We start from the raw sequence: 23,560 nt of genomic DNA, 5'->3' as shown, positions 1-23,560 counted from the left end.
CATCAGGAGTAGGATGCTATAAGGTAAATACATATATATATATGAGTAAGTAAATGAGCAAGCATCTAATAGGATATACTCTCCATCTGAGAGACAAGAGCCACAATCTAACAATAGATACTTTACCTATGGAGGTAATTCATAGTTGTAGCTCTACGGCTCCTAGGGTGGAATGGAGATGGTTCAGAATAAATTCTCTCATCCGGGGTTGAGGTGGAAGACCCCCTCCCACTGGCTCCCCCTTCAAGGTCCTTCCAGAGGGATAGGTTGGACTGGGTCGGAGAGCACAGGGCCCAGCAGGTGGGGATAGAGCCAAGTGGCCGCAGGGTTGGAGGTATATCCCTAGGACGTGGAAGTGCGGCTGTGAATGAGTAGGGTGAGGTGAATGAATGACAAACAATGTACTAATAATCTAAAATCGAAAACAAAAATCAAACAACTTGATTCATCCGCTCAAGTTGTTTGATTTTTCTTTTCGATTTTTGATGTGTCTGTGTAAATACTCTGAGACACAGAGCTTCTGGGTCTTGTCCTGAAGAGGGGAAGTCCAGCCTGGAGGGTTTTCTGCTCTGTGAGAAGCCCTGCCATGAGCTTGCTGTTTCTGAGGCCTCAGCTGGGCTAGCTGAGGGGCTTGGATGCTGAAGTTACAGAGCTGGCTGAGGATCTTTTGTTTGAAGATCCAGTCTGATATCACAGGAGAAAGGTGTTGCATGGATGTTGGAAGGAGGCAACCAACATTCCTAGGACATTTGCGAGTACGGACAGTGAGAGAGATCTTAGAGACTTTGGGCTGCTGCCACCCCTCTGGTGCTAGAGAATCAGCTGTGTGTTAGCGTAAAGGGGACATCAACTGGTATCCTGAAGAGCTCAGTCTATCTAATAGTTTATATAGGGACTCTGCTCTGATTGTTCTAACAATGAAGGTTGAGTGTTTTTAACTGCTTCTACTATAAAGCTAAGTCCACAGTTTGCTTTTGCAGGGACTTTTGCTTCAGTTCTGCAGTAGGAAGTTTATTGTCTTGTATCTAGTTCTTTTTGGAGTATCCCACTCAAATTCCCCAACCCTATCCAAGTTACCGTAAAAATAAAAAACACCAAAAAGAACACCCTTAGACTTGTTATTGAGCCTGTGACTGTGATCATGTGCCTAGCTGCGGGGCAACAACTGGAAAAAATAATCCAGGCAATTTTCAGGGGCTTTTTTTGGAGGTAGTGCTACAAATACATGAACAAATTTTAGCAAACTTAAAGGGTACGTAAAGCCATTTAAAGTATTTTGTTATATCTGTAACAGATGTGCGTACCTGTGTAAGCAATGACTTTGGTGACTTGTACTTTATACAGGCATTTTTTCACTCCTGGCAGCAAAACCAAACGGCAGGGGAGTGAATGGAAGGTAAATATATGTACCTGGTTATGGGGAAATCACAGAAGCACAGAGTCAAATTCTCTAGTCAAAACTTTTTTTCAGTCTGGCTCTTTTTTTTTTCTTGTCCATGCCCCACTGGGGAGATTTTCTCTTGCTTCATGTCCACACAAGAGACACAAGAGTGAGTGAGAACAATTTGTTGTGGTAACATGGGTTAAAACGTGCTCTTAAAATGAACAGATGTAAAGTAGTCATTTCAACAAGCACCAGCAATATAACAGCCCTTCTTTGGCTCTTTTGGTACTTCTTCTGGAAGGTCTATCCATGTATGATGCTAGGGAACCATTTGTATTCTGCATCTGTAGAGGATTGCCCCATTCAACTTACGAGCTGCCACCTTTTCTATTTGCTGGTCTAAGAGTGAGGCATGTTACACTGAATTGGCTAACAACATGATAACAATAATAAGAGTCCATTGCCAAGCGTCTGGATATGAAGAAATTATCCACTGCTGGATCCATGGCTCTAGAGGGCCCACTTCTGTCCATGATTCCATTTCCTTCACAGTGCACTCATAAGAACATTGGCATGAATAGTTTATTATTTAATAGTGGGTCTCTCACCTACAGGTCTGTTATGTTCTATGAAGTATTGCTGGGATATTTGTTATCGATAATAGGATGTCACATGATGTCACAGTAAGAGCTGTTAAAATGTGGAATAGACTCCCTCCAGAGGTGGTTCTGTCTAACTCAGTAGATTGCTTTAAAAAAGGCCTGGATTCTTTCCTAAATGTATATAATATAATTGGGTACTAACATTTGTAGGTAAAGTTGATGCAGGGAATATCCGATTGCCTCTTGGGGAATCGGGAAGGAATTTTTTCCCCTGCTGTAAGCAAATTGGAGCATGCTTTGCTGGGGGTTTTCGCCTTCCTATGGATCAACTGTGGGTATAGGATTGTGTATATGGGATTGTATGATTTTTTTTATTATTTTTCGTTTGTTTATTGGTTGAACTAGATGGACTTGTGTCTTTTTTTCAACCTGACTAACTATGTAACATGATGTTGGTTCATGTAAAATCTTACCATAAGAGCTACTCCTTGGCCTTCGATGTTCACACGGACCTTGGCTTTTTGTGAGGAGGAATGGGCTGTGGTAATGCACTCAATCTGTGTGTCGTTAGCTGATTGAACAATGCACGGGGACTGTGCAATTGTGACAGTGACATATGAGGCATCGTTGCTAGAAAAGGGAATAAAAATGTTGATTATTAGACATTTCCATTTACTTTTTAGGGGCAATTTTCATTTTTCCTTTTCCTAATAGTGTTTAATTACCCTGCTTCCCTCTGTTTCTATATTCTTCCATTTGCAGTGTCCTAGGTTTCATGTGGTTGATCTGTGAACCCCTGAGCTTTTCTTTCAACAGCCAATATAGCTGCTGGACTAATGTGAACCTGATTTTGATTATACATTATGTATCTTCTACCATAACTCAGGCCAAAACTTTCTACATTGTAACTGGTTCAAAGATAATGTTCTCACTATCGGACAGCTGTACTCTGGGTCAGTTCACACCATATAAACGCAGTCCGGATGCGTTCCAAATGCTTTTCTGCATTCGCATTTTTGACGTGCTTCAGTGCGTTTTTGATTCGTTTTTGGTGCAGTCCACTGCAATTTTTCCTCATCTTTTTTCCTAACCCTAAACCTAGGTTCACATATGCGCGATGCGGGCACCAGCGTGATTACAGCGCTGGTTCCCACATCGCACTTCTCCCGCAGGCAGTTCACCCTGCCCTCTGCGAACTGCTGCAGGTGTCAATACATTGTTAATGACACCTCTAGATCGGTTCACAGATCGCAGTGAGAACTATGAACTTGTACAGGAATCGGATGAGAACACCCATGTGATCCAATTCCAGTGCGGGGAAAAACAAGTCCCTGCACCTTTTTTCTGTGCGAACTGTATGGTTAAACTCGCATTGCTCAGACATTACATGTGATCGACATCTGTGGTGCAGGTGTGAATCCCATGCGATGTCAGAGATTGCACTAGTGTGAACCCAGGCTAAATAAGGACATGTGTATTTCAGTGCATTTTTTATGCTTTTTACAGCGTTTCAGTACAGTCCAGTGCAGGGAAAAATGCAGTATGTTCTACTTTTTTTTCTGGAACTGCAACGCACTGGAGTTGCAAGCACTGATGTGAACTATGCCATTAAAGACCATATAACCTACTTTCCATGGGTTTTTGATGCAGAAAAAAACGCACTGGGCTGCATGTGGTGTGAACTGGCCCTCTGTTTAAGCGTAATGGTCCAGATCTCCAGCATGCTGCTTGAACATAGCAGCTTTTTACAGTTTTAGGGCTCATGTACATGGCCGATTAGGGTGTACACCACTCGGATCAGCATATTGCTGCAGTAGTATTTCCAATCAGCCATGAACAGGAAGTCTGAACAAATCAAGGACAAGCTGACACTGTCAGCTTTTTATGTGTAATCACACATGGAACAATTACCTGCTGTGGATGGGGGCACATCTGTCCCTAACTGCATGTAGTCACGCCACGTGACCTTAATTAAGTTTAGATAATATAAAAAAATATTAAAAAAAAGCAAAAGAGCTATATTCTTTAATTACTATGCAGCTTGACTTCAACTGGGTTGACTTCAATTGGACTTAAAATATACTGTGTAGATGTACAAGGTATGTTTAAAATGACAGACAAACTGTTTTTTGTTTTGTTTTGTGCAGAGTAGTGAAGAGTTATATCTTCTGTCATGTTTTTACTAATGACTATGTCCTCATTGGGGAGATTTGCCCTCACCTCCTGTCCTGGGGACAGAGTGTTAAAAAGGACAGGAAGTGATGGGGACAGGGACAAAGTAACCATTACTTTAGTAGACTCGGGTAGGGTTACAATAGCTGCCAATTTTTTATTTTTTTTTTTGCTTTCTGAATAATTACTAGCATCAATAAAACTCACTTCTCCTGAGCCCATGCTGTAATGGACTTGCTCCTAACCTGTGACTGAAGAAGGGGAGACAGCATAGTGCTAAGCTCTTTCTGTTTCTCTCTGTCTGCCCTGGAGTTCTGCTTTGAGCTCTTTGTACTGCTATTCGTAAACTGAATGATTTGTAGGTATGATCTATCAGTGCATCAATACAATGCATTCTTTAGCTTCTTGTCATGAAGATTGAGTGCATGGCCGAGCCTGAGGATCTATTGCAGCTCAAAAAATGTTAAAGCATGTGTGTCCGCTCCTGTGCCTCATGACCAGACCTGTATTCTGCTATCCTGTGTTTGACCCTGATTTCCTCCTGACTCTGCTGTATTCAGATCTCTGTTGCTGACTTTAGCTTTAGTCCTGGTTTCATGCTCTGCCTGCTGTTTTGGTATGTCTGCTGCTCTTGTGACATCAGCCCATTACCTGGCTCCTTTTGTCTTCTGATTTGGTACTGCGGATACCCATTTGTTGCTGGCCCTGGCTTGTCTTTACTACAGCTTTGCTTCATGCTCCATCTGTGTACCAGCACCCTACACAAGTTCCAGTCTGAGCATTCACAGCATGCTAGCAGTCCTCCAAACTGTCATCAGACCACTGGCTGTGTCATTCTGCTACAGCCAGGGGTATCGGACAGGAGGTGTAAGGGGAGCCCTATTGTCAGCTCGGCTTATACCAGATATTGGACACTGCTGAGGTGAACTTATAATTCTTGGCTTGATAAATACTGGAAAATTAGTAGTAAGCAGCCTGCAGTGTTGCAGTGACAGTTGGTCAATAGAAGAGTATAATTGATACCCAAACAGAGATCCAGTGATGGTAAGTCTGGTCCCCCCTGCCGTTCCTCCTCTCTTTGGGGTGACATCATATATGAGAGGGCTTAGTGCAGTCGAGTAGGTAAAGGAGTTGTTGATCCAGACAGCATTGTTTGGGTTAATGACACCAACATTACAGACCTGAGAAGTAATGTTTGTAGCTGGAAAAAAGAGATAATAAGAGAACAAGAATAAGCAAATTTTTTACCCCTAATTTGTGTACAATCAATGTACATATAATATAATATAGCCCTTATTGTATGGAGCATTAATAATTATAACTTTTTGATAGGATATCGAAAATACTTAAACTTGTAGTAAGGACAGAGGCTTTCATTCTGATCTCTACTCCTGTCAATGCCAGTTGACTGACTGTTATTTTCCAAAACTGAGAGTGCAAAATCTGGTGAAATTCTGTATAGAAACCAATCAGCTTCCAGGTTTATTGTCAAAGCTTAATTACACAAGCTGAAGTTAGATGCTGATTTGCTACCATGCACAGCTGCACCAGATTCTGAGTGCACCAGTTTTAGTAAATCAACCCCATGGTGTTCCATTGGCTTTCTGAGGCACTGACCTGGAAGAACAATGCAGTTCTGGAGTTTTTACTTTCTAATCTTTCTAATGTTTCAGTTCAGTAACCCAGAGGGTACTGAAGTCAGAAGAAGGTCAGAAAAGATACCCTTGTATTTTTTTTACAACTGACTCCCTTTAACCACTTCAGCCCTGGGCCATTTGGCTGCCTAAAGACCAGACCACTTTTTACAATTTGGTACTGCGCTGCTTTAACTGGTAATTGCGTGGTCATGCAATGCTGTACCCAAACAAAATTTGCATCCTTTTTTTTCCCCACAAATATAGATTTCTTTTGATGGCATTTGATTGCCTCTGCGATTTTTATTTTTTGCGATATAAACGGAAAAAGACCAAAAATTTAGAAAAAAAAAGGATATTTTCTAATTTTTATTATAAGAAAAATCCAATAAACTCAATTTTAGTCATACATTTAGGCCAAAATGTATTCAGCCACATGTCTTTGGTAAAAAAAATGTCAATAAGCGTATATTTATTGGTTTGCGCAGAAGTTATAGCTTCTACAAACTAGGGTATATTTTCTGGAATTTACACAGCTTTTAGTTTATGACTGCCTATCTCATTTCTTGAGGTGCTACAATGGCAGGGCAGTACAACCCCCCCCCCCCAAATGACCCCATTTTGGAAAGTAGACACCCCCAGGAAATTGCTGAGAGGCACGTTGAACCCATTGAATATTTAATTTTTTTGTCCCAAGTAATTGAATATTGACAAAAGAAAAATAATATATATATATATATATATATATATATATATATATATATATATATATCACTAGATGATATATTGCTCACACATGTCATGGTTATATGTGGAACGGGGATACCACACGGGAGCCTAGTCGTGTACAGGACCCCGAAAACCAAGCACCGCCTTCAGGCTTTCTACCTATCACAGTTTTGAAGGCCATAAAATGCCCAGATAGCACAAAACCCCCCAAATGATCCCATTTTGGAAAGTAGACACCCCAAGCTATTTGCTGAGAGGCCTGTTGAGTCCATGGAATATTTTATATTTTGCCACAAGTTGCGGAAAAATGACAAACTTTTTTTTTTTTTTTTTTTTGCGCGAAGTTGTCACTAAATGATATATTGCTCACACAGGCCATGGACATATGTGGAATTAAACCCCAAAATACATTTAGCTGCTTCTCCTGAGTACGGGAATACCACATGCGTGGGACTTTTTGGGAGCCTAGCCGTGTACGGGGCCCCAAAAATCAATCACCGCCTTCAGGATTTCTAAGGACGTAAATTTTTTATTTCACTCCTCACTACCTATCACAGTTTCGAAGGCCATGAAATGCCAAGATAGCACAAAACCCCCCCAAATGACCCCATATTGGAAAGTAGACACCCCAAGCTATTTGCTGAGAGGCATGTTGAGTATTTTTCAGCTCTCATTTGTTTTTGAAGATGAAGAAAGAACAGAAAACATTTTTTTTTCTTTTTTAAATTTTCAAAACTTTGAGACAAAAAGTGAGATCTGCAAAATACTCACTATACCTCTCAGCAAATAGCTTGGGGTGTCTACTTTCCAAAATGGGGTCATTTGGGGGGGGGGGTTGTGCCATCTGGGCATTCAATGGCCTCCGAAACTGATAGGCAGTGAGGAGTGAAATAAAAAATGTACACCCTTAGAAAGCCTGAAGGCGGTGCTTGGTTTTCGGGGTCCTGTACGCGGCTAGGCTCCCGAAAAGTCCCACGCATGTGGTATCCTGGTATTTCTGTAAAAAAAAAAATAATAATAATAATTTTCCAGAAACTTGTGGCAAAATGTAAAATATTCCATGGACTAAACATGCCTCTCAGCAAATAGCTTGAAGTGTCTTTTTTCCAAAATGGGGTCATTTGGGGGGGTTTTGTGCTATCTTGACATTTCATGGCCTCCGTAACTGTGATAGGTAGTGAGGAAGTGAAATCACCATTTTACACCCTTAGAAAACCTGAAGGCGGTGCTAGGTTTTCGGGGTCCTATACTCGGTTAGGCTCCCAAAAAGTCTCACATGTGGTATTCCCATACTTAGGAGAAGCAACAGAATGTATTTTGGGGTGTAATTTCACATATTCCCATGGCATGTTTGAACAATACAGTATATCATTTAGTGACTAATTTCTGTAAAAAAAAAAAATTGTCTTTTTCCCCCAACTTGTGTCAAAATATAAAATATTCCATGGACTCGACATGCCTCTCAGCAAATAGCTTGTGGTGTCTACTTTCCAAAATGGGGTAATTTGGGGGGGTTTTGAACTGTCCTAGCATTTTATGCACAACATTTAGAAGCTAATGTCACACATCGCCCACTCTTCTAACCACTTGAAGACAAAGCCCTTTCTAACACTTTTTGTTTACATGAAAAAATATTTCCTGTCGCATCATGGCAGCATACACGTTGGGTTGTGACTCCGCCACCACAACCTGATAGGACCACATAGCTATAAATTAGAGAGTAGACACCCGTCCCAGTATTCTCTTATTTTTCCTCACCTGTCAGGACGCACGGATCAGCGCCTCCTTACCGCTTCGCCCCAGCCAGGTTCTAGCCTCTCCTGGGTGGAAGTCCTTCTTGTACAGTCTCTAAACGAGCTAAATGGAAGGAGCCCCACTCTGGTGGTCTCAGGGGCACTCTCTCATCTCACTCAGCTGTCTGACCACGTTATAAGCCTTAAACAGGCTTCATGTGCAGCAGCCCACAAAGCCTTAAACAGGCTTGCTGGAGGAATGGCCAGGGAAGCTTCGGTGTGGCCTCATGAAATAAGCCTTAAACAGGCTTAGTTGTGTGCAGCGGTCTCCATCCCCCCTCTTCCCCCCTCTCCTACCAGTATTTCTGCCCATCTGCTGGGCTCTGTGGTTCTCCAGTCTGCCGTCAGTGAGCGCCGAGCGTTTTTCCAGCTTCCAAGACGGCGCCGGGTGTCCCGCGGCGCTACTGCGCATGCGCGAGCGTCCGACGCTGATGGCGGCGGATTTAAAAGCCCAGCATTAGCTGTATTTGCTGCTGCTAGATGTCTGTGTGTGACAGATCGTTTTCACTGCAAAAAACGCTTTATAAAGGTATGTGGCCTTCCTCTATTCAGCTTTTAAGTCAGGATCCCTGCTCCCTCTGCATAGCTCTGCTTATTTTTTTTCCCCTGCAGGTTTCCAGTCCGCTTCCTCTCCATGGAGACCGCTGCCCCAGTAGATCACTGCCAGCCTATTAGGTAAGGGGGGGGGAGACAAGGGTAAGTAGTGAAGATTGAAAAAGAGAGCACTACTAACGCTGCCTAAATTGGTCAGCCCTATAAGGTCCTCAAGAACGTCTGCTTCAAGACAAAGAGAGTCCTCACGCAGGAGAAGTCGCTCCAGACATAGACGGAGCCGTTCCTACCATAGAAGAAGCCGCTCGAGAGGAAGCCGCAGAAGAAGCCGCTCCAGGTCGCACTCTAGGTCGTCCTCACGCAGACATCGTTCCCCTGCACGCCACTCCCGTCCTGCCGGGAACGCATGCTGGATTTGCGGCGCAGCGGCTTTTCCGGATGAACTGGCCTGTCAAAAATGCCTGGAAGAGGCCACAAGAGAGAGAGCCTCGGAAGTCGGAGATTCAGCTGGGGCCGTAGCCCCCCAGGCCTCGATATCAGATGTGGATTTCTCCACCACTACCTCTCCAGCCCGGGCTAGCACATCAAAGGAGCAAGACTTCCTGTCTGATAATGAGGGTCTGGAGGTATCGGCCAGATTCGATTTCTGTCTGATAGAGCCGTTTGTTAAATCGGTTAAGGAGGCAATAGGATGGGAGGAACCCCAGGAAGCTCAACCGAAGCAAAGGAAGTATTTTCCTCAGCTTAAAAAGGATCCAGAAGCTTTCCCGTTCATTGACGAACTAGAAGACCTAATCAAAGAAGAATGGCAGAGGCCAGAGAAAAAGTCTAGTCTGAATAACAGACTCCTAAAGCTATACCCACTCAAGGAGCCTAAAGTGAACCCTTTGGTGTCCCCTCTGGTAGTGGACGCATCCTTGATGCGCCTAGCCAGGCATGTTACCCTCCCATTAGAAGACGCGGTAACGTTTAGAGATGTCCTCGACAGAAAGATCGACACAGATCTCAAGCGGGCTTACCAGTCAGCTGGAGGCGCCTGCAGGCCTGCAATAGCACTCGCTGCAGTAGAAAGAGCCATCTCGAGCTGGTCCACAAGCACAGAAAAGCTTGTATTAGAGGGTGCAGACCAAGAGAAAATAGTGAAGGCGTTGCAAGAGCTAAGCTTGGCTGGTGACTTCGTGGCTGAAGCTTCGGTCGACACCATCAGGTCTGCATCAAAATCTATGCTGGCCTCAGTAACGGCCAGAAGAGCATTGTGGCTGAAGCCCTGGACGGCGGATCCAGCGTCCAAGTCTAACTGGTGTCGTATTTCGTTCAACGGTGAGCACCTCTTCGGAACAAAATTAGACACAGCCATCTCCAAGGTAACTGGTGGCAAGTCCGGGCTCATCCCCTCGGATAGGAGGCCTAAGCAGAGACCTCCTCCCTTTAAGCGGAACCTCCCAGAGAGGTATAGGGACGTGAAAGCGTACAGACCAGGGAAGGAGTACCGAAGGAAGAACCCTCAAACCTCCTTCATGAAGTTTCAGAAGCCTAAGACCCCCGCTTCCAGTGACCAGAAGCCTTTTTGAAGGTGCGCCCGTCCGGCCAGCGGTAGTGGGAGCAAGACTCTCCAGTTTCAAGCTGGTCTGGGCGGAAACCATAAGGGATACCTGGACCCTGGCCACTATCAGTTTCGGCCACAGATGGTCCTTCAAAAACAGACCTCCAAGGGATCAATTCTGTCCAACCCGTATTCCTCCATCTGGGGAAAAAAGGTTGTCTCTACTGAACTACGTCCAAGATCTTCTCCAAAAACGAGCAATAATAGAGGTTCCGCCAGCACAACGAGGCAGGGGATTCTATTCTCCACTATTCCTCGTTAAGAAGAAGTCAGGGGACTTTCGACCGGTTCTAGACCTAAAGAACCTCAACAAGTCCATCAGAGTAGAGTCATTCAGGATGGAAAGCTTGCAGTCTATCCTCCAGGCCTTAAATCTTGGAGACTGGATGCTCTCCATAGATCTCCAGGACGCCTACCTGCACATACCAATCCACGAGGCATTCCAGAAGTTCCTGCGATTCTCGGTGGGTCAGGGGCACTTCCAATTTCAAAGCCTTCCCTTTGGAATCTCAACAGCTCCCAGAACGTTTACGAAGGTTCTGCTTCCAGCAATAGCCTTTTTGAGGGAGAAAGGTCTGAGGGTCCACCATTACCTGGACGACATTCTCCTCCTCTCAAGCAGCTGGGAATCACTCGTGTAACATCGCAAGGTCCTAGTTTCCACCCTAATGAGCCTGGGTTGGATAATCAACTGGCAAAAGAGCAACACTCAACCTACCCAAAGGATGGTCTTCCTGGGAGCCGAATTAGACACCCGAGCCAACACGGTGGAACTGCCAGGGGAGAAGTTGTCCCTACAAGTTCAAAAGGTGAAGGATGTCATTCCGGCATCATGTCTATCAGCCAGAGCATACCTCAGCCTCCTGGGTTCCCTATCAGCAACCATTCCAATGGTCAGATGGGCGCAATGGAATTCCAGACCCCTGTAAGCCTCCTTCTTGCACCAGTGGGACGGATGGTCCATGTCCCAATCGATTCGCATCTCAGAGGAAGCCAGGTTATCTCTACAGTGGTGGACTCTGACAACCTCAGCAGATGCAAGCAGATAGTCATCCTACACCAGGAGGTGGTAACTTCGGACGCCAGTCTGGAGGGATGGGGGGCACATTATCTACATTATGCAGCTCAGGGCCGCTGGCACTTCAAAACCAAGGATGTAGTATCAAACGTTCTAGAGATGAAGGCAGCCTTCCAAGCCCTCTTAGCATTCAGTTCACTCCTGAGAGGGAAACAGGTCCTCATTCAAATGGACAACCGAGTGGCTGTAGCCTACATCAACAGGCAGGGGGGTGCCAAGAGCATCTCCATGATGCGGGAGGTTGGTCCGGTGATGCAATGGGCTCAACTGAACCTGTGGGATCTGAGGGCGGCCTACATTCCGGGTGCTCAGAACCTTCTGGCGGATTCTCTCAGCAGAACATTCGTTTCCAACAACGAGTGGTGTCTAAACCCACAAGCATTTGCCCTCATATGTCAGGCATGGGGTCATCCAGACATTGACCTCGCAGCGACGCCGGAGAACAAGAAATGTCAGAGGTTTCTGTCAAGGAACCCCTTCCCCTCAGCGGAGGGAACAGATTGTCTCCAACACTCCTGGAACTTTCGCCTAGGCTACATTTTCCCACCAACTCCACTGATAGCCAAATTCCTTCTGAGGCTCAAACATTCAGCAGCTCTAGTACTGGCTGTGATTCCCTTTTGGCCACGGAGGCCTTGGTTCATCACCCTCCTGCAACTGAGCACAGCGGATCCACTTCCACTCCCGGTGACAACGGATCTACTAACCCAGGGCCAGCTACTACATCCATATCCAGAGAGATTGCACCTAACGGCCTGGAGACTGAAAGGTCTAGGTTCCTAGACCCAGGCTGTTCTCAGAAGGTAGTTGATACCCTGCTTCAAGCCAAAAAACTCTCCACAAATAACACCTACGGGAGAATCTGGGGAAAGTTCTCTTCCTTTGCCCAGGAACAAGGTTGGGATCCTTCTTCCCCATCAGCAGTACAAGTGCTTGAATTTCTCCAGTCAGGTCTGGACAAAGGCCTTAGATCCAACACCCTAAAGGTTCAGGTTTCTGCCATCTCCGCTTTGACAGGGGTTAAGTGGGCACTTAACCCTCTGGTGGTCCAATTTCAAAAAGCCTGCCTGAAGCTGAGGCCTCCTAGAAAGCCTTCGTTTCCAACATGGGACTTATCGACTGTCCTAGAGATCCTATCCGGAGAACCATTCTTCCCACTTGAAAACGTCTCCCTCTGGGACCTGACTCTAAAAGTATCATTTCTAATTGCCATCACATCGGCAAAGAGGGTCTCAGAAATGCAAGCTCTACTGATCAAGGAACCGTATCTGATGATTTACCCAGACAGGCTAACCCTGAAGCCTTCAGACAGATTTATCCCAAAGGTCTCCTCCTCGTTCCACTTTAACCAGGAGATTGATCTCCCGGCCTTGGTCACGGATCAGGGCGTTCCCCATCCTCTGGATGTCAAGGGCAACATTCTGCAATACCTCTCGGTAACCAAGCCATTCAGGAAATGTGAAAACCTTCTAGTCATTCCACATGGGTTCAGGAAGGGCCAGGCAGCTTCTGCCCGTACCATCGCCTCATGGCTCGTGAAAGCTAACAAGAAGGCCTACTCCTTAAGCACCTTGCAGATTCCGGAAGGTGTAAGGGCACATTCTACCAGGGCAATGGCTACTTCATGGGCAGCTTACTGTAAAGTCTCAGCAGAAACCATTTGTAGAGCGGCCACTTGGTCTGCTAGAAACACCTTCGTTTCCCATTATAAAATAGACGCTGCACGTTTAGCAGCAGTTGAATTCGGGAGGGCCGTTATACAGGCCAATTCTTCTGTTTCTTGTCAATAAATTTATTTTGCATTCCCACCCAGTTTGGCGAGTTACTCCCCAACGTGTATGCTGCCATGATGCGACAGGAAAACGGAAAATTGTATACTCACCTTTCCGTAATTTTCCTTTCCTGTCGCATCTTCATGGCAGCATACAATCACCCACCCTTCTGAGGTGACATGTGTATATATATACAGAGAATACTGGGACGGGTGTCTACTCTCTAATTTATAGCTATGTGGTCCTATCAGGTTGTGGAGGCGGAGTCACAACCCAACGTGTATGCTGCCATGAAGATGCGACAGGAAAGGAAAATTACGGAAAGGTGAGTATACAATTTTCCATTTTTTTGTTTTAAAGAAAATTACTTTGAACCCCCAAACATTGTATATTTTTTTAAAGCAAAGACCCTACAGATTAAAATGGTGGGTGTTGCATTTTTTTACACAGTATTTGCGTAAAATTTTTTAGCAGCGATTTTTCAAATGCATTTTTTGGGGAAAAAACACACTTTTTTTTCATTTTAATGCACTAAAACACACTATATTGCCCAAATGTTTGATGAAATAAAAAAGATAATCCTAGGCGAGTTTATGGATACAAAACATGACATGCTTTAAAATTGCACACAAATGTGCAGCCTCAACAAACTACATACATTTTTAAAAGCCTTTACAGGTTACCACTTTAGATTTACAGAGGAGGTCTACTGCTAAAATTACTGCCCTCGATCTGACCTTCGTGGTGATATCTCACATGCATGTGCAATTGCTGTTTGCATATGACGCTAGACCGACGCTTGCGTTCGCCTTTGTGCGAGAGCAGGGGGGGGACAGAGGTGTTTTTTTTTTTTTTTTTTTTGTTTTATTTATTTTGCTTTTTTATTTTATTTTTAAACTGTTCCTTTCATTTCTTTTTATCATTTTTATTGTTATCTCAGGGAATGTAAATATCCCCTATGATAGCAATAGGTAGTGACAGGTACTCTTTTTTGAAAAAATTGGGGTCTACTAGACCCTAGATCTCACCTCTGCCCTCAAAGCATCTGACCACACCAAGATCGGTGTGATAAAATGCTTTCTCAATTTCCCAATGGCGCTGTTTATATCCGGCAAAATCTAAGTCATGAAATGCTCGTAGCTTCCGGTTTCTTAGGCCATAGAGATGATTGGAGCTATTCTGGTCTCTGATCAGCTCTATGGTCAGCTGGCGGAACCACTGGCTGCATTTTCAGGTTCCCTGTTGGGACAGGAGAGCCAGAGAAATCCATTGAAACGGTGGGGGGGGGAAACATTCCCTCCCACTGCTTGTAAAAGCAGTCTAGAAGCTAATTAACCACTAGTATTGCTTTTACATGAAAGCCGCCTGCTGGCTGAAAAGAATCATACCAAGAGTGCCAGCTCAGGGCCGCTGGCACTTCAAAACCAAGGATGTAGTATCAAACGTTCTAGAGATGAAGGCAGCCTTCCAAGCCCTCTTAGCATTCAGTTCACTCCTGAGAGGGAAACAGGTCCTCATTCAAATGGACAACCGAGTGGCTGTAGCCTACATCAACAGGCAGGGGGGTGCCAAGAGCATCTCCATGATGCGGGAGGTTGGTCCGGTGATGCGATGGGCTCAACTGAACCTGTGGGATCTGAGGGCGGCCTACATTCCGGGTGTTCAGAACCTTCTGGCGGATTCTCTCAGCAGAACATTCGTTTCCAACAACGAGTGGTGTCTAAGCCCACAAGCATTTGCCCTCATATGTCAGGCATGGGGTCATCCAGACATAGACCTCGCAGCGACGCCGGAGAACAAGAAATGTCAGAGGTTTCTGTCAAGGAACCCCTTCCCCTCAGCGGAGGGAACAGATTGTCTCCAACACTCCTGGAACTTTCACCTAGGCTACATTTTCCCACCAACTCCACTGATAGCCAAATTCCTTCTGAGGCTCAAACATTCAGCGGCTCTAGTACTGGCCGTAATTCCCTTTTGGCCACGGAGGCCTTGGTTCACCACCCTCCTGCAACTGAGCACAGCGGATCCACTTCCACTCCCGGTGACAACGGATCTACTAATCCAGGGCCAGCTACTACATCCGAATCCAGAGAGATTGCACCTAACGGCGTGGAGACTGAAAGGTCTAGGTTCCTAGACCAAGGCTGTTCTCAGAAGGTAGTTGATACCCTGCTTCAAGCCAGAAAACTCTCCACAAATAACACCTACGGGAGAATCTGGGGAAAGTTCTCTTCCTTTGCCCAGGAACAAGGTTGGGATCCTTCTTCCCCATCAGCAGTACAAGTGCTTGAATTTCTCCAGTCAGGTCTGGACAAAGGCCTTAGATCCAACACCCTAAAGGTTCAGGTTTCTGCCATCTCCGCTTTGACAGGGGTTAAGTGGGCACTTAACCCTCTGGTGGTCCAATTTCAAAAAGCCTGCCTGAAGCTGAGGCCTCCTAGAAAGCCTTCGTTTCCAACATGGGACTTATCGACTGTCCTAGAGATCCTATCCGGAGAACCATTCTTCCCACTTGAAAACGTCTCCCTCTGGGACCTGACTCTAAAAGTATCATTTCTAATTGCCATCACATCGGCAAAGAGGGTCTCAGAAATGCAAGCTCTACTGATCAAGGAACCGTATCTGATGATTTACCCAGACAGGCTAACCCTGAAGCCTTCAGACAGATTTATCCCAAAGGTCTCCTCCTCGTTCCACTTTAACCAGGAGATTGATCTCCCGGCCTTGGTCACAGATCAGGGCGTTCCCCATCCTCTGGATGTCAAGGGCAACATTCTGCAATACCTCTCGGTAACCAAGCCATTCAGGAAATGTGAAAACCTTCTAGTCATTTCACATGGGTTCAGGAAGGGCCAGGCAGCTTCTGCCCGTACCATTGCCTCATGGCTTGTGAAAGCTATCAAGAAGGCCTACTCCTTAAGCACCTTGCAGATTCCGGGAAGGTTTAAGGGCACATTCTACCAGGGCAATGGCTACTTCATGGGCAGCTTACTGTAAAGTCTCAGCGGAAACCATTTGTAGAGCGGCCACTTGGTCTTCTAGAAACACCCTCATTTCCCATTATAAAATAGACGCTGCACGTTTAGCAGCAGTTGAATTCGGGAGGGCCGTTATACAGGCCAATTCTTCTGTTTCTTGTCAATAAATTTATTTTGCATTCCCACCCAGTTTGGCGAGTTACTCCCCAACGTGTATGCTGCCATGATGCGACAGGAAAACGGAAAATTGTATACTCACCTTTCCGTAATTTTCCTTTCCTGTCGCATCTTCATGGCAGCATACAATCACCCACCCTTCTGAGGTGACATGTGTATATATACACAGAGAATACTGGGACGGGTGTCTACTCTCTAATTTATAGCTATGTGGTCCTATCAGGTTGTGGAGGCGGAGTCACAACCCAACGTGTATGCTGCCATGAAGATGCGACAGGAAAGGAAAATTACGGAAAGGTGAGTATACAATTTTCCATTTTTTTGTTTTAAAGAAAATTACTTTGAACCCCCAAACATTGTATATTTTTTTAAAGCAAAGACCCTACAGATTAAAATGGTGGGTGTTTCATTTTTTCACACAGTATTTGCGTAAAATTTTTTAGCAGCGATTTTTCAAATGCATTTTTTGGGGAAAAAACACACTTTTTTCATTTTAATGCACTAAAACACACTATATTGCCCAAATGTTTGATGAAATAAAAAAGATAATCCTAGGCGAGTTCATGGATACAAAACATGACATACTTTAAAATTGCGCACAAATGTGCAGCGGCAACAAACTACATACATTTTTAAAAGCCTTTACAGGTTACCACTTTAGATTTACAGAGGAGGTCTACTGCTAAAATTACTGCCCTCGATCTGACCTTCGTGGTGATATCTCACATGCATGTGCAATTGCTGTTTGCATATGACGCTAGACCGACGCTTGCGTTCGCCTTTATGCGAGAGCAGGGGGGGACAGGGGTGCTTTTTTTTTTTTTTTTTATTGTTTTATTTATTTTGCTTTTTTATTTTATTTTTAAACTGTTCCTTTCATTTCTTTTTATCATTTTTATTGTTATCTCAGGGAATGTAAATATCCCCTATGATAGCAATAGGTAGTGACAGGTACTCTTTTTTGAAAAAATTGGGGTCTACTAGACCCGAGATCTCACCTCTGCCCTCAAAGCATCTGACCACACCAAGATCGATGTGATAAAATGCTTTCTCAATTTCCCAATGGCGCTGTTTATATCCGGCAAAATCTAAGTCATGAAATGCTCGTAGCTTCCGGTTTCTTAGGCCATAGAGATGATTGGAGCTATTCTGGTCTCTGATCAGCTCTATGGTCAGCTGGCGGAACCACTGGCTGCATTTTCAGGTTCCCTGTTGGGACAGGAGAGCCAGAGAAATCCATTGAAGATGGTGAGGGGGGGACATTCCCTTCCACTGCTTGTAAAAGCAGTCTAGAAGCTAATTAACCACTAGTATTGCTTTTACATGAAAGCCGCCTGCTGGCTGAAAAGAATCATACCAAGATGATACCTAAACCCACAGGCATCATTCCGGTATAACCACTCAAAGTCCAGCAACATACCAGTACGTTGATGGTCCTTGTTGGGCATATATTGTAATCTTTTTTTTCATGCAGCCTGTGAGCTGAATGAAAAAAAGAGATTGATCGGTGGGTATGCCCACCATTAGAATACCTCCCTTCATCCACCCACTTCTAATGATGGGCATACATGCACCATTTATATATGCCGAAGCATGGGGGAATTCGCCCTAAAAGTTAGGAGCAAATCGCTCTTTTATTTAACTGTGGTGGTGAAATCACCTCCTACAGCGGTGGGGTCACGGCTTTATGTATTGTGGGAGCAAACGCTGTTGCTGTCAAGATAAATAAATCTGCGCTGCAGCTGAATGGCGTACCTGCTAAGCAAATTATGGTTAACAATAAAACAAACATTACAGTATAACATATTATACCTGCAAAGCAAATACAATAAAACATAGTGAAAATAAAACAGAGAGAACGATAGATATAGAACAATAGTGAGCGAACAGTAGAGCGGACAGTAGAGAGTGAACACAAGAGAGAGAACAATAGAGAGAGAGAAGAAAAATACAACCACAACTATTTTTGGCTTTTTTATTTTTTGTGTTTTTCTGAATTTTTTTTTTTCACTTATATAAAAACTGTAAAAAAACTATAAACTGAATTTTGCAGATTAGGGTCTCTCAAAATGTGATGGCCATCGCATTTTTCGAGAGCCAGAGACCCTGTGTACGTGTGCCTATGACTGTGTGGTGCTGTACCCTACGCTAATACCCAACTAGTGTGTGGTAGCGTTCGAAACAGTCACTAATGGAAAGACCAGGTTGGTCAGGACAGGAGGGACAATAAAAGCGAGTGTCACGCCTAAATCCGCGCTTTCTACAGACACTACATCTTCTTTGGGGGTTTCTTTGGGTAGGGGTACCAGAGAGAACATCCGGAAAATGCCTCTCATGCAGCCGGGTTACTGCATTTGGATTGGGAAGTTTGGCCAGAGCACCGTCTGGAAACAGAAGGGCTGTGATGATCTCTTCCTGGAATTTAAGGAAGGATCCAGTCCGTCTTGACGCTCTGTATAGCACATGAGCATTCAGCGAAGCCAACTGAAATAAATAAACAGACAATTTTTTGTACCAGTGTCTGGCCTTATGGGCATTTAGGTGCGGCGCCAACAACTGCTCGTTGAGGTCCACCCCTCCCATATTAAGGTTATATTCGTGGACACAGAGGGGTTTCTCCACAACACCAGTGGCCGTAGGAATTTGGACTGTCGTGTCTGCGTGAAGGCAGGACAGAACGAAAACATTCTTATTATCCCTCCACTTCACATCTCAAGCAGGCTCGCTCCCCCAGCCTAAGACGGGAATCTACAAGCCATTGGGGTAAGCCCCGGTGATTAGATCGCACGGTGCCACATGCGCCAATTTGATGATCAAACAAGTGACTAAAAAGTGGCAAAGTGTGTAATATTTGTCCACATACATGTGGTACCCCTTTCCGAATAAGGGTGACACCAAGTCCCACACAATCTTACCAGCGCTCCCTATGTAGTCAGGGCAGTTCTCCGGCTCTACGTAACTATCTCTTCCCTCGTAAACCATAAAACTATATGTATAGCCTGTGGCCCTGTCACAGAGCTTATACATCTTGACCCTGTATCTGGCACGCTTGCTGGGAAGATACTGTTTGAATGACAAGCGGACAGAAAACGTAATCAGGGACTCATCAACGTAGACAACTTGATGGGGAGTAAACAAGGCTGCAAACTGTTGGTTGAAGTGGTTTACGAGGGGCCGAATTTTGTAGAGCCGATCATATCCAGGGTCACCACGAGGACGACAGAGTTCATCATCATTGAAGTGCATGAACCGGAAGATCTGCTCGTATCGTGTCCTGTCATGCAGGCAGAGAACACGGGCATATGGTGAATTGGGTCAGTGGACCAATATGACCGCAACTCACTCTTTTTAGTTATGCCCATGAGGAGGGAAAGGCCCAGGAAGGTCTTAAATTTAGAGACCATAATTCTGTGTACAGAATACGTTTAGGTAGCCATATTGCATTTTACAGAAAATTACGGAACTGCAGATTGAAAAGGAAAGGAAATTTCTTATAGCATATACAATTGCGACACAAGTCATATTGTGATTGAATGTTATATATTTTTTTTATTGCCTACTTTTTTCCTACGAAAGTGGAGCATGCACCTGCGTGAGGGCCATGGTTGTTCTGTGCATCCCCATGCAGGCAGTCCCATTCATGCCAATGAGCTGCATGGACACAGCTGCTGCTCCTAATTTGACATGTGGGCGGGTGGAGGTCCCCAAACACTCACTAACTGCGTTCAAGGACCTGCACCCACATGGCTGTCAAATTGACATGAATGGTTGTACTGCCTGCATGGGGAGACATGGAACCCCTGTGCATCCCTGTGCAGGCAAACACAGCCCTTGAACGGGCATACGCATAAGTGCGCCCGTTTTAATGAGGCCTTACTCGTGAAATGCATTGACTTCTTTGGATATAATTGCAAATAAATAGATCTATGCTAAATGTTTGGCTCTTCACATCTTGTTTGACACACTTCACCTTTTTTATACATGCCGACTCTTATCAGTATATTGTAGAAATAATCATTAATCCACAAATTATGAAAACTTGAAATAGATTCCTGTCTTTTATCTTTCGAGATACAAGAACAACTGAGAAATTATAGTGCAATAAACAAACACATAGCTCCCAACTGTCCCTGATTTCGAGGGACTGTCCCTGATTTGGAGCAATGTCCCTCTGTCCCTCTTTCCTACTCATTTGTCCCTCATTTTGGTCTGATCTATATATTTGTATATAAAATAAAATTTTTTATCTTTCGAAAAGTGATTCCCAGTGCCAAACCTTTCATCCAAATTCTAAATGGCTGCATCTGTAAATTTTAAAAGCCAATATAAGGGAATAGTAGTGGTAAAAAAAAGCACTTCATTAACCTTTTGTTTTTGGTTAACTCCTTTAAGGGCATGTGGCAGGGTGTGTGTGTTATGCCTACATACATTTGCTAGTAGGTGTCCCTCATTCCCATCTCAAAATGTTGAGAGGTATGCAAATATGTTCATATACATTTTATGAATTAGGGCATATTATCTATAACATTGATTAACATGGAAGATACTGTGTTCTAATATGCTTTGATAATTTTTTTTTGTGAAGTTGTATGTGTGATGTGTTCAGCTGGTTGATTTTATGGAGAGTTCAGTCACTTACCATTACTCAAAGGCAATTCACAGAGAAGGAAGCTTGCATTAGATCTCAATTGGTCTATTTTGCACTCAGAGTTGCAGACCAGCACCTTGGATACCGTCTCATTAAACCCAGAGCCAGTAATAGTGAGCATCAATCCACCACCAAAGCTTCCTAAACAGCATAAAGAAATAAATAGTTGGCTATATATTCATTTCATAATAAATATATACTGTTATTAACTATTTGATAACTATGTCTAAGCTGTGTCACTTAGGGCTCTTTGCATGAAAAAATTGCATTTTGAATGTCTCAACATTTACACAAAAGTCACCATCTACAATGTTTATAACATGTGTAATGTCAGCTTCTATTTTTTGCCTTTCGCTGGGCAAATTTAGCATTCTATAACAGATGATTCTGCAAGAAATAAGCAATAAGCACACTCAACGATAGTGTCCTATACACACGGTCAGATTTTCTGATGGAAAATGTGTGATAGGACCTTGTTGTAGGAAATTCCGACCGTGTGTAGGCTCCATCACACATTTTCCATAGGAATTTCCAACACAGTTTGAGAGCTTGCTACAAAATTTTCCGACAACAAAATCCGTTGTCGGAAATTCCGATCGTGTGTACACAAATCCAATGCACAAAGTGCCACGCATGCTCAGAATAATTTAAGAGATGAAAACTATTGGCTACTGCCCCGTTTATAGTCCCGACATACGTGTTTTACGTCACCACGTTCAGAACGATCGGATTTTCCGACAACTTTGTCCGACCGTGTGTATGTAAGACAAGTTTGAGCCAACATCCGTCAGAAAAAATCCATGGATTTTGTTGTCGGAATGTCCGATCAATGTCCGACCGTGTGTACAGGGCATAAGAGTTAAAGAACATTCAAGCAACTAGAAATAGCCTAACACTATGGGTAAGAACAACTAACTATAAGGGGAAATTATATGATTGAGAAGTCTACACTGTGTACATACAATATGTATGGAGAATCCTGTGAGAAAGTCCGAACAAATTGGTATTCAGTCACGCGAACCTCCAATCTGCAGTGTCAAGTGAAAAATTTAGCAGAGGCATTACTACTGCTGCTAAGTGTGACAGCTTCCTGCTCAGTGCTTCTGGTTGTTAGGAATCTGGCATCCGCATACTAACAACCAGTGACTCTCTCACACCCAGCACACTCCCGGCTGATGGGTAAATATAAAAAAGGCATCACATCTCACATCTGGTATGAACTTTAAGGGAGCCACAAAAAAATTTGAAAAAAAAAAAAAACCTCATGGGGTACCCCCCCCCCAAGATTGCTACCAGAACAGGGGAAACCCCCCTGGCAAAGCATCTTGTCCCCATGTTGAGGACAAGGACCTCTTGCCTACAATCCTGTCCTGTGGTTGTGGGGGTCTGTGGAGGGGGGCTTATAGGAATCTGAAAGCCTTCTTTAACAATAAGGACACCCCCAAATACCAGCTCTCCCTATGTGAATGAGTGAGGGGTACATAATACTCCTATTCATTTACAAAAAAGGGGAAAAGTAAATAAAAGCACCATACACAGTTTTTAACAAGTCCTTTTAATAAACAATAAAAAAAAAGTCCCACAAATCCACCGTCAGTCATGTAACCAAAGGGATGGGGTCTCCCGGGTGGCCTATTGACCATACAGTGCCTTGAAAAAGTATTCACACCCCTTGAAATTGTCCACGTTTTGTCATGTTAAAACCAAAAACGTAAATGTATTTTATTGAGATTTTATGTGATAGACCAACACAACGTGGCACATAATTGTGAAGTGGAAGGAAAATTATAAAAGGTTTTCAAAATGTTTTACAAATAAATATCTGAAAAATGTGGCCTGCATTTGTATTAAGCCCCCTTACTCTAATACCCCTAACTAAAATCTAGTGGAACCAATTGCCTTCAGAAGTCACCTAATTAGTAAATAGAGTCCACCTGTTTGTAATTTAATCTCAGTATAAATACAGCTGTTCTGTGAAGCCCTCAGAGGTTTGTTAGAGAACCTTAGTGAACAAACAGCATCATGAATGCCAAGGAACACACCAGACAGGTAAGGGATAAAGTTGTGGACAGGTTTAAAGCAGGGTTATGTTATAAAAAAATATCCCACGGAACACTGTTTAAACCAATATCCGAAAATGGAAATGGAGTATGGCACAACTGCAAACCTACCAAGACATGGATGCCCACTTAAACTGACAGGCCAAGCAAGGAGAGCATTAACCAGAGAAGCAGCCAAGAGGCCCATGGTAACACTGGAGGAGCTGCAGAGATCCACAGCTCAGGAGGGAGAACCTGTCCACAAGACAACTATTAGTCGTGAACTCCACAAATCTGGCCTTTCTGGAAGAGTTGCAAGAAGAAAGCCATTGTTGAAAGAAAGCCATAGAAGTCCCGTTTGCAGTTTGTGAGAAGCCATGTGGGGAACAAAGCAAACAT

General features: G+C 44.0%; 1 protein-coding gene across 1 annotated transcript in view; it reads right to left on the bottom strand.

Moving 5' to 3' along the window:
* LOC141146080 (fibrocystin-L-like) overlaps window positions 1-23,560 on the bottom strand; it is a 364,397-nt gene that overhangs the window by 126,072 nt on the left and 214,765 nt on the right. Inside the window, exons 42-44 of the mRNA XM_073632840.1 lie at window positions 21,114-21,263; window positions 5,182-5,359; window positions 2,460-2,616 (exon numbers count right to left, since the gene is read on the bottom strand). Of these exons, the coding sequence (XP_073488941.1) occupies window positions 2,460-2,616; window positions 5,182-5,359; window positions 21,114-21,263 (485 nt within the window). The remainder of the gene's footprint in view (window positions 1-2,459; window positions 2,617-5,181; window positions 5,360-21,113; window positions 21,264-23,560) is intronic.

This window comes from Aquarana catesbeiana, linkage group LG05 (assembly GCF_042186555.1).
Source record: "Aquarana catesbeiana isolate 2022-GZ linkage group LG05, ASM4218655v1, whole genome shotgun sequence".
Classification (NCBI taxonomy): Eukaryota; Metazoa; Chordata; class Amphibia; order Anura; family Ranidae; genus Aquarana; species Aquarana catesbeiana.
The sequence above is the reverse complement of the archived record's forward strand: the minus strand, read 5'-3'. Positions and strand labels throughout refer to the sequence as shown.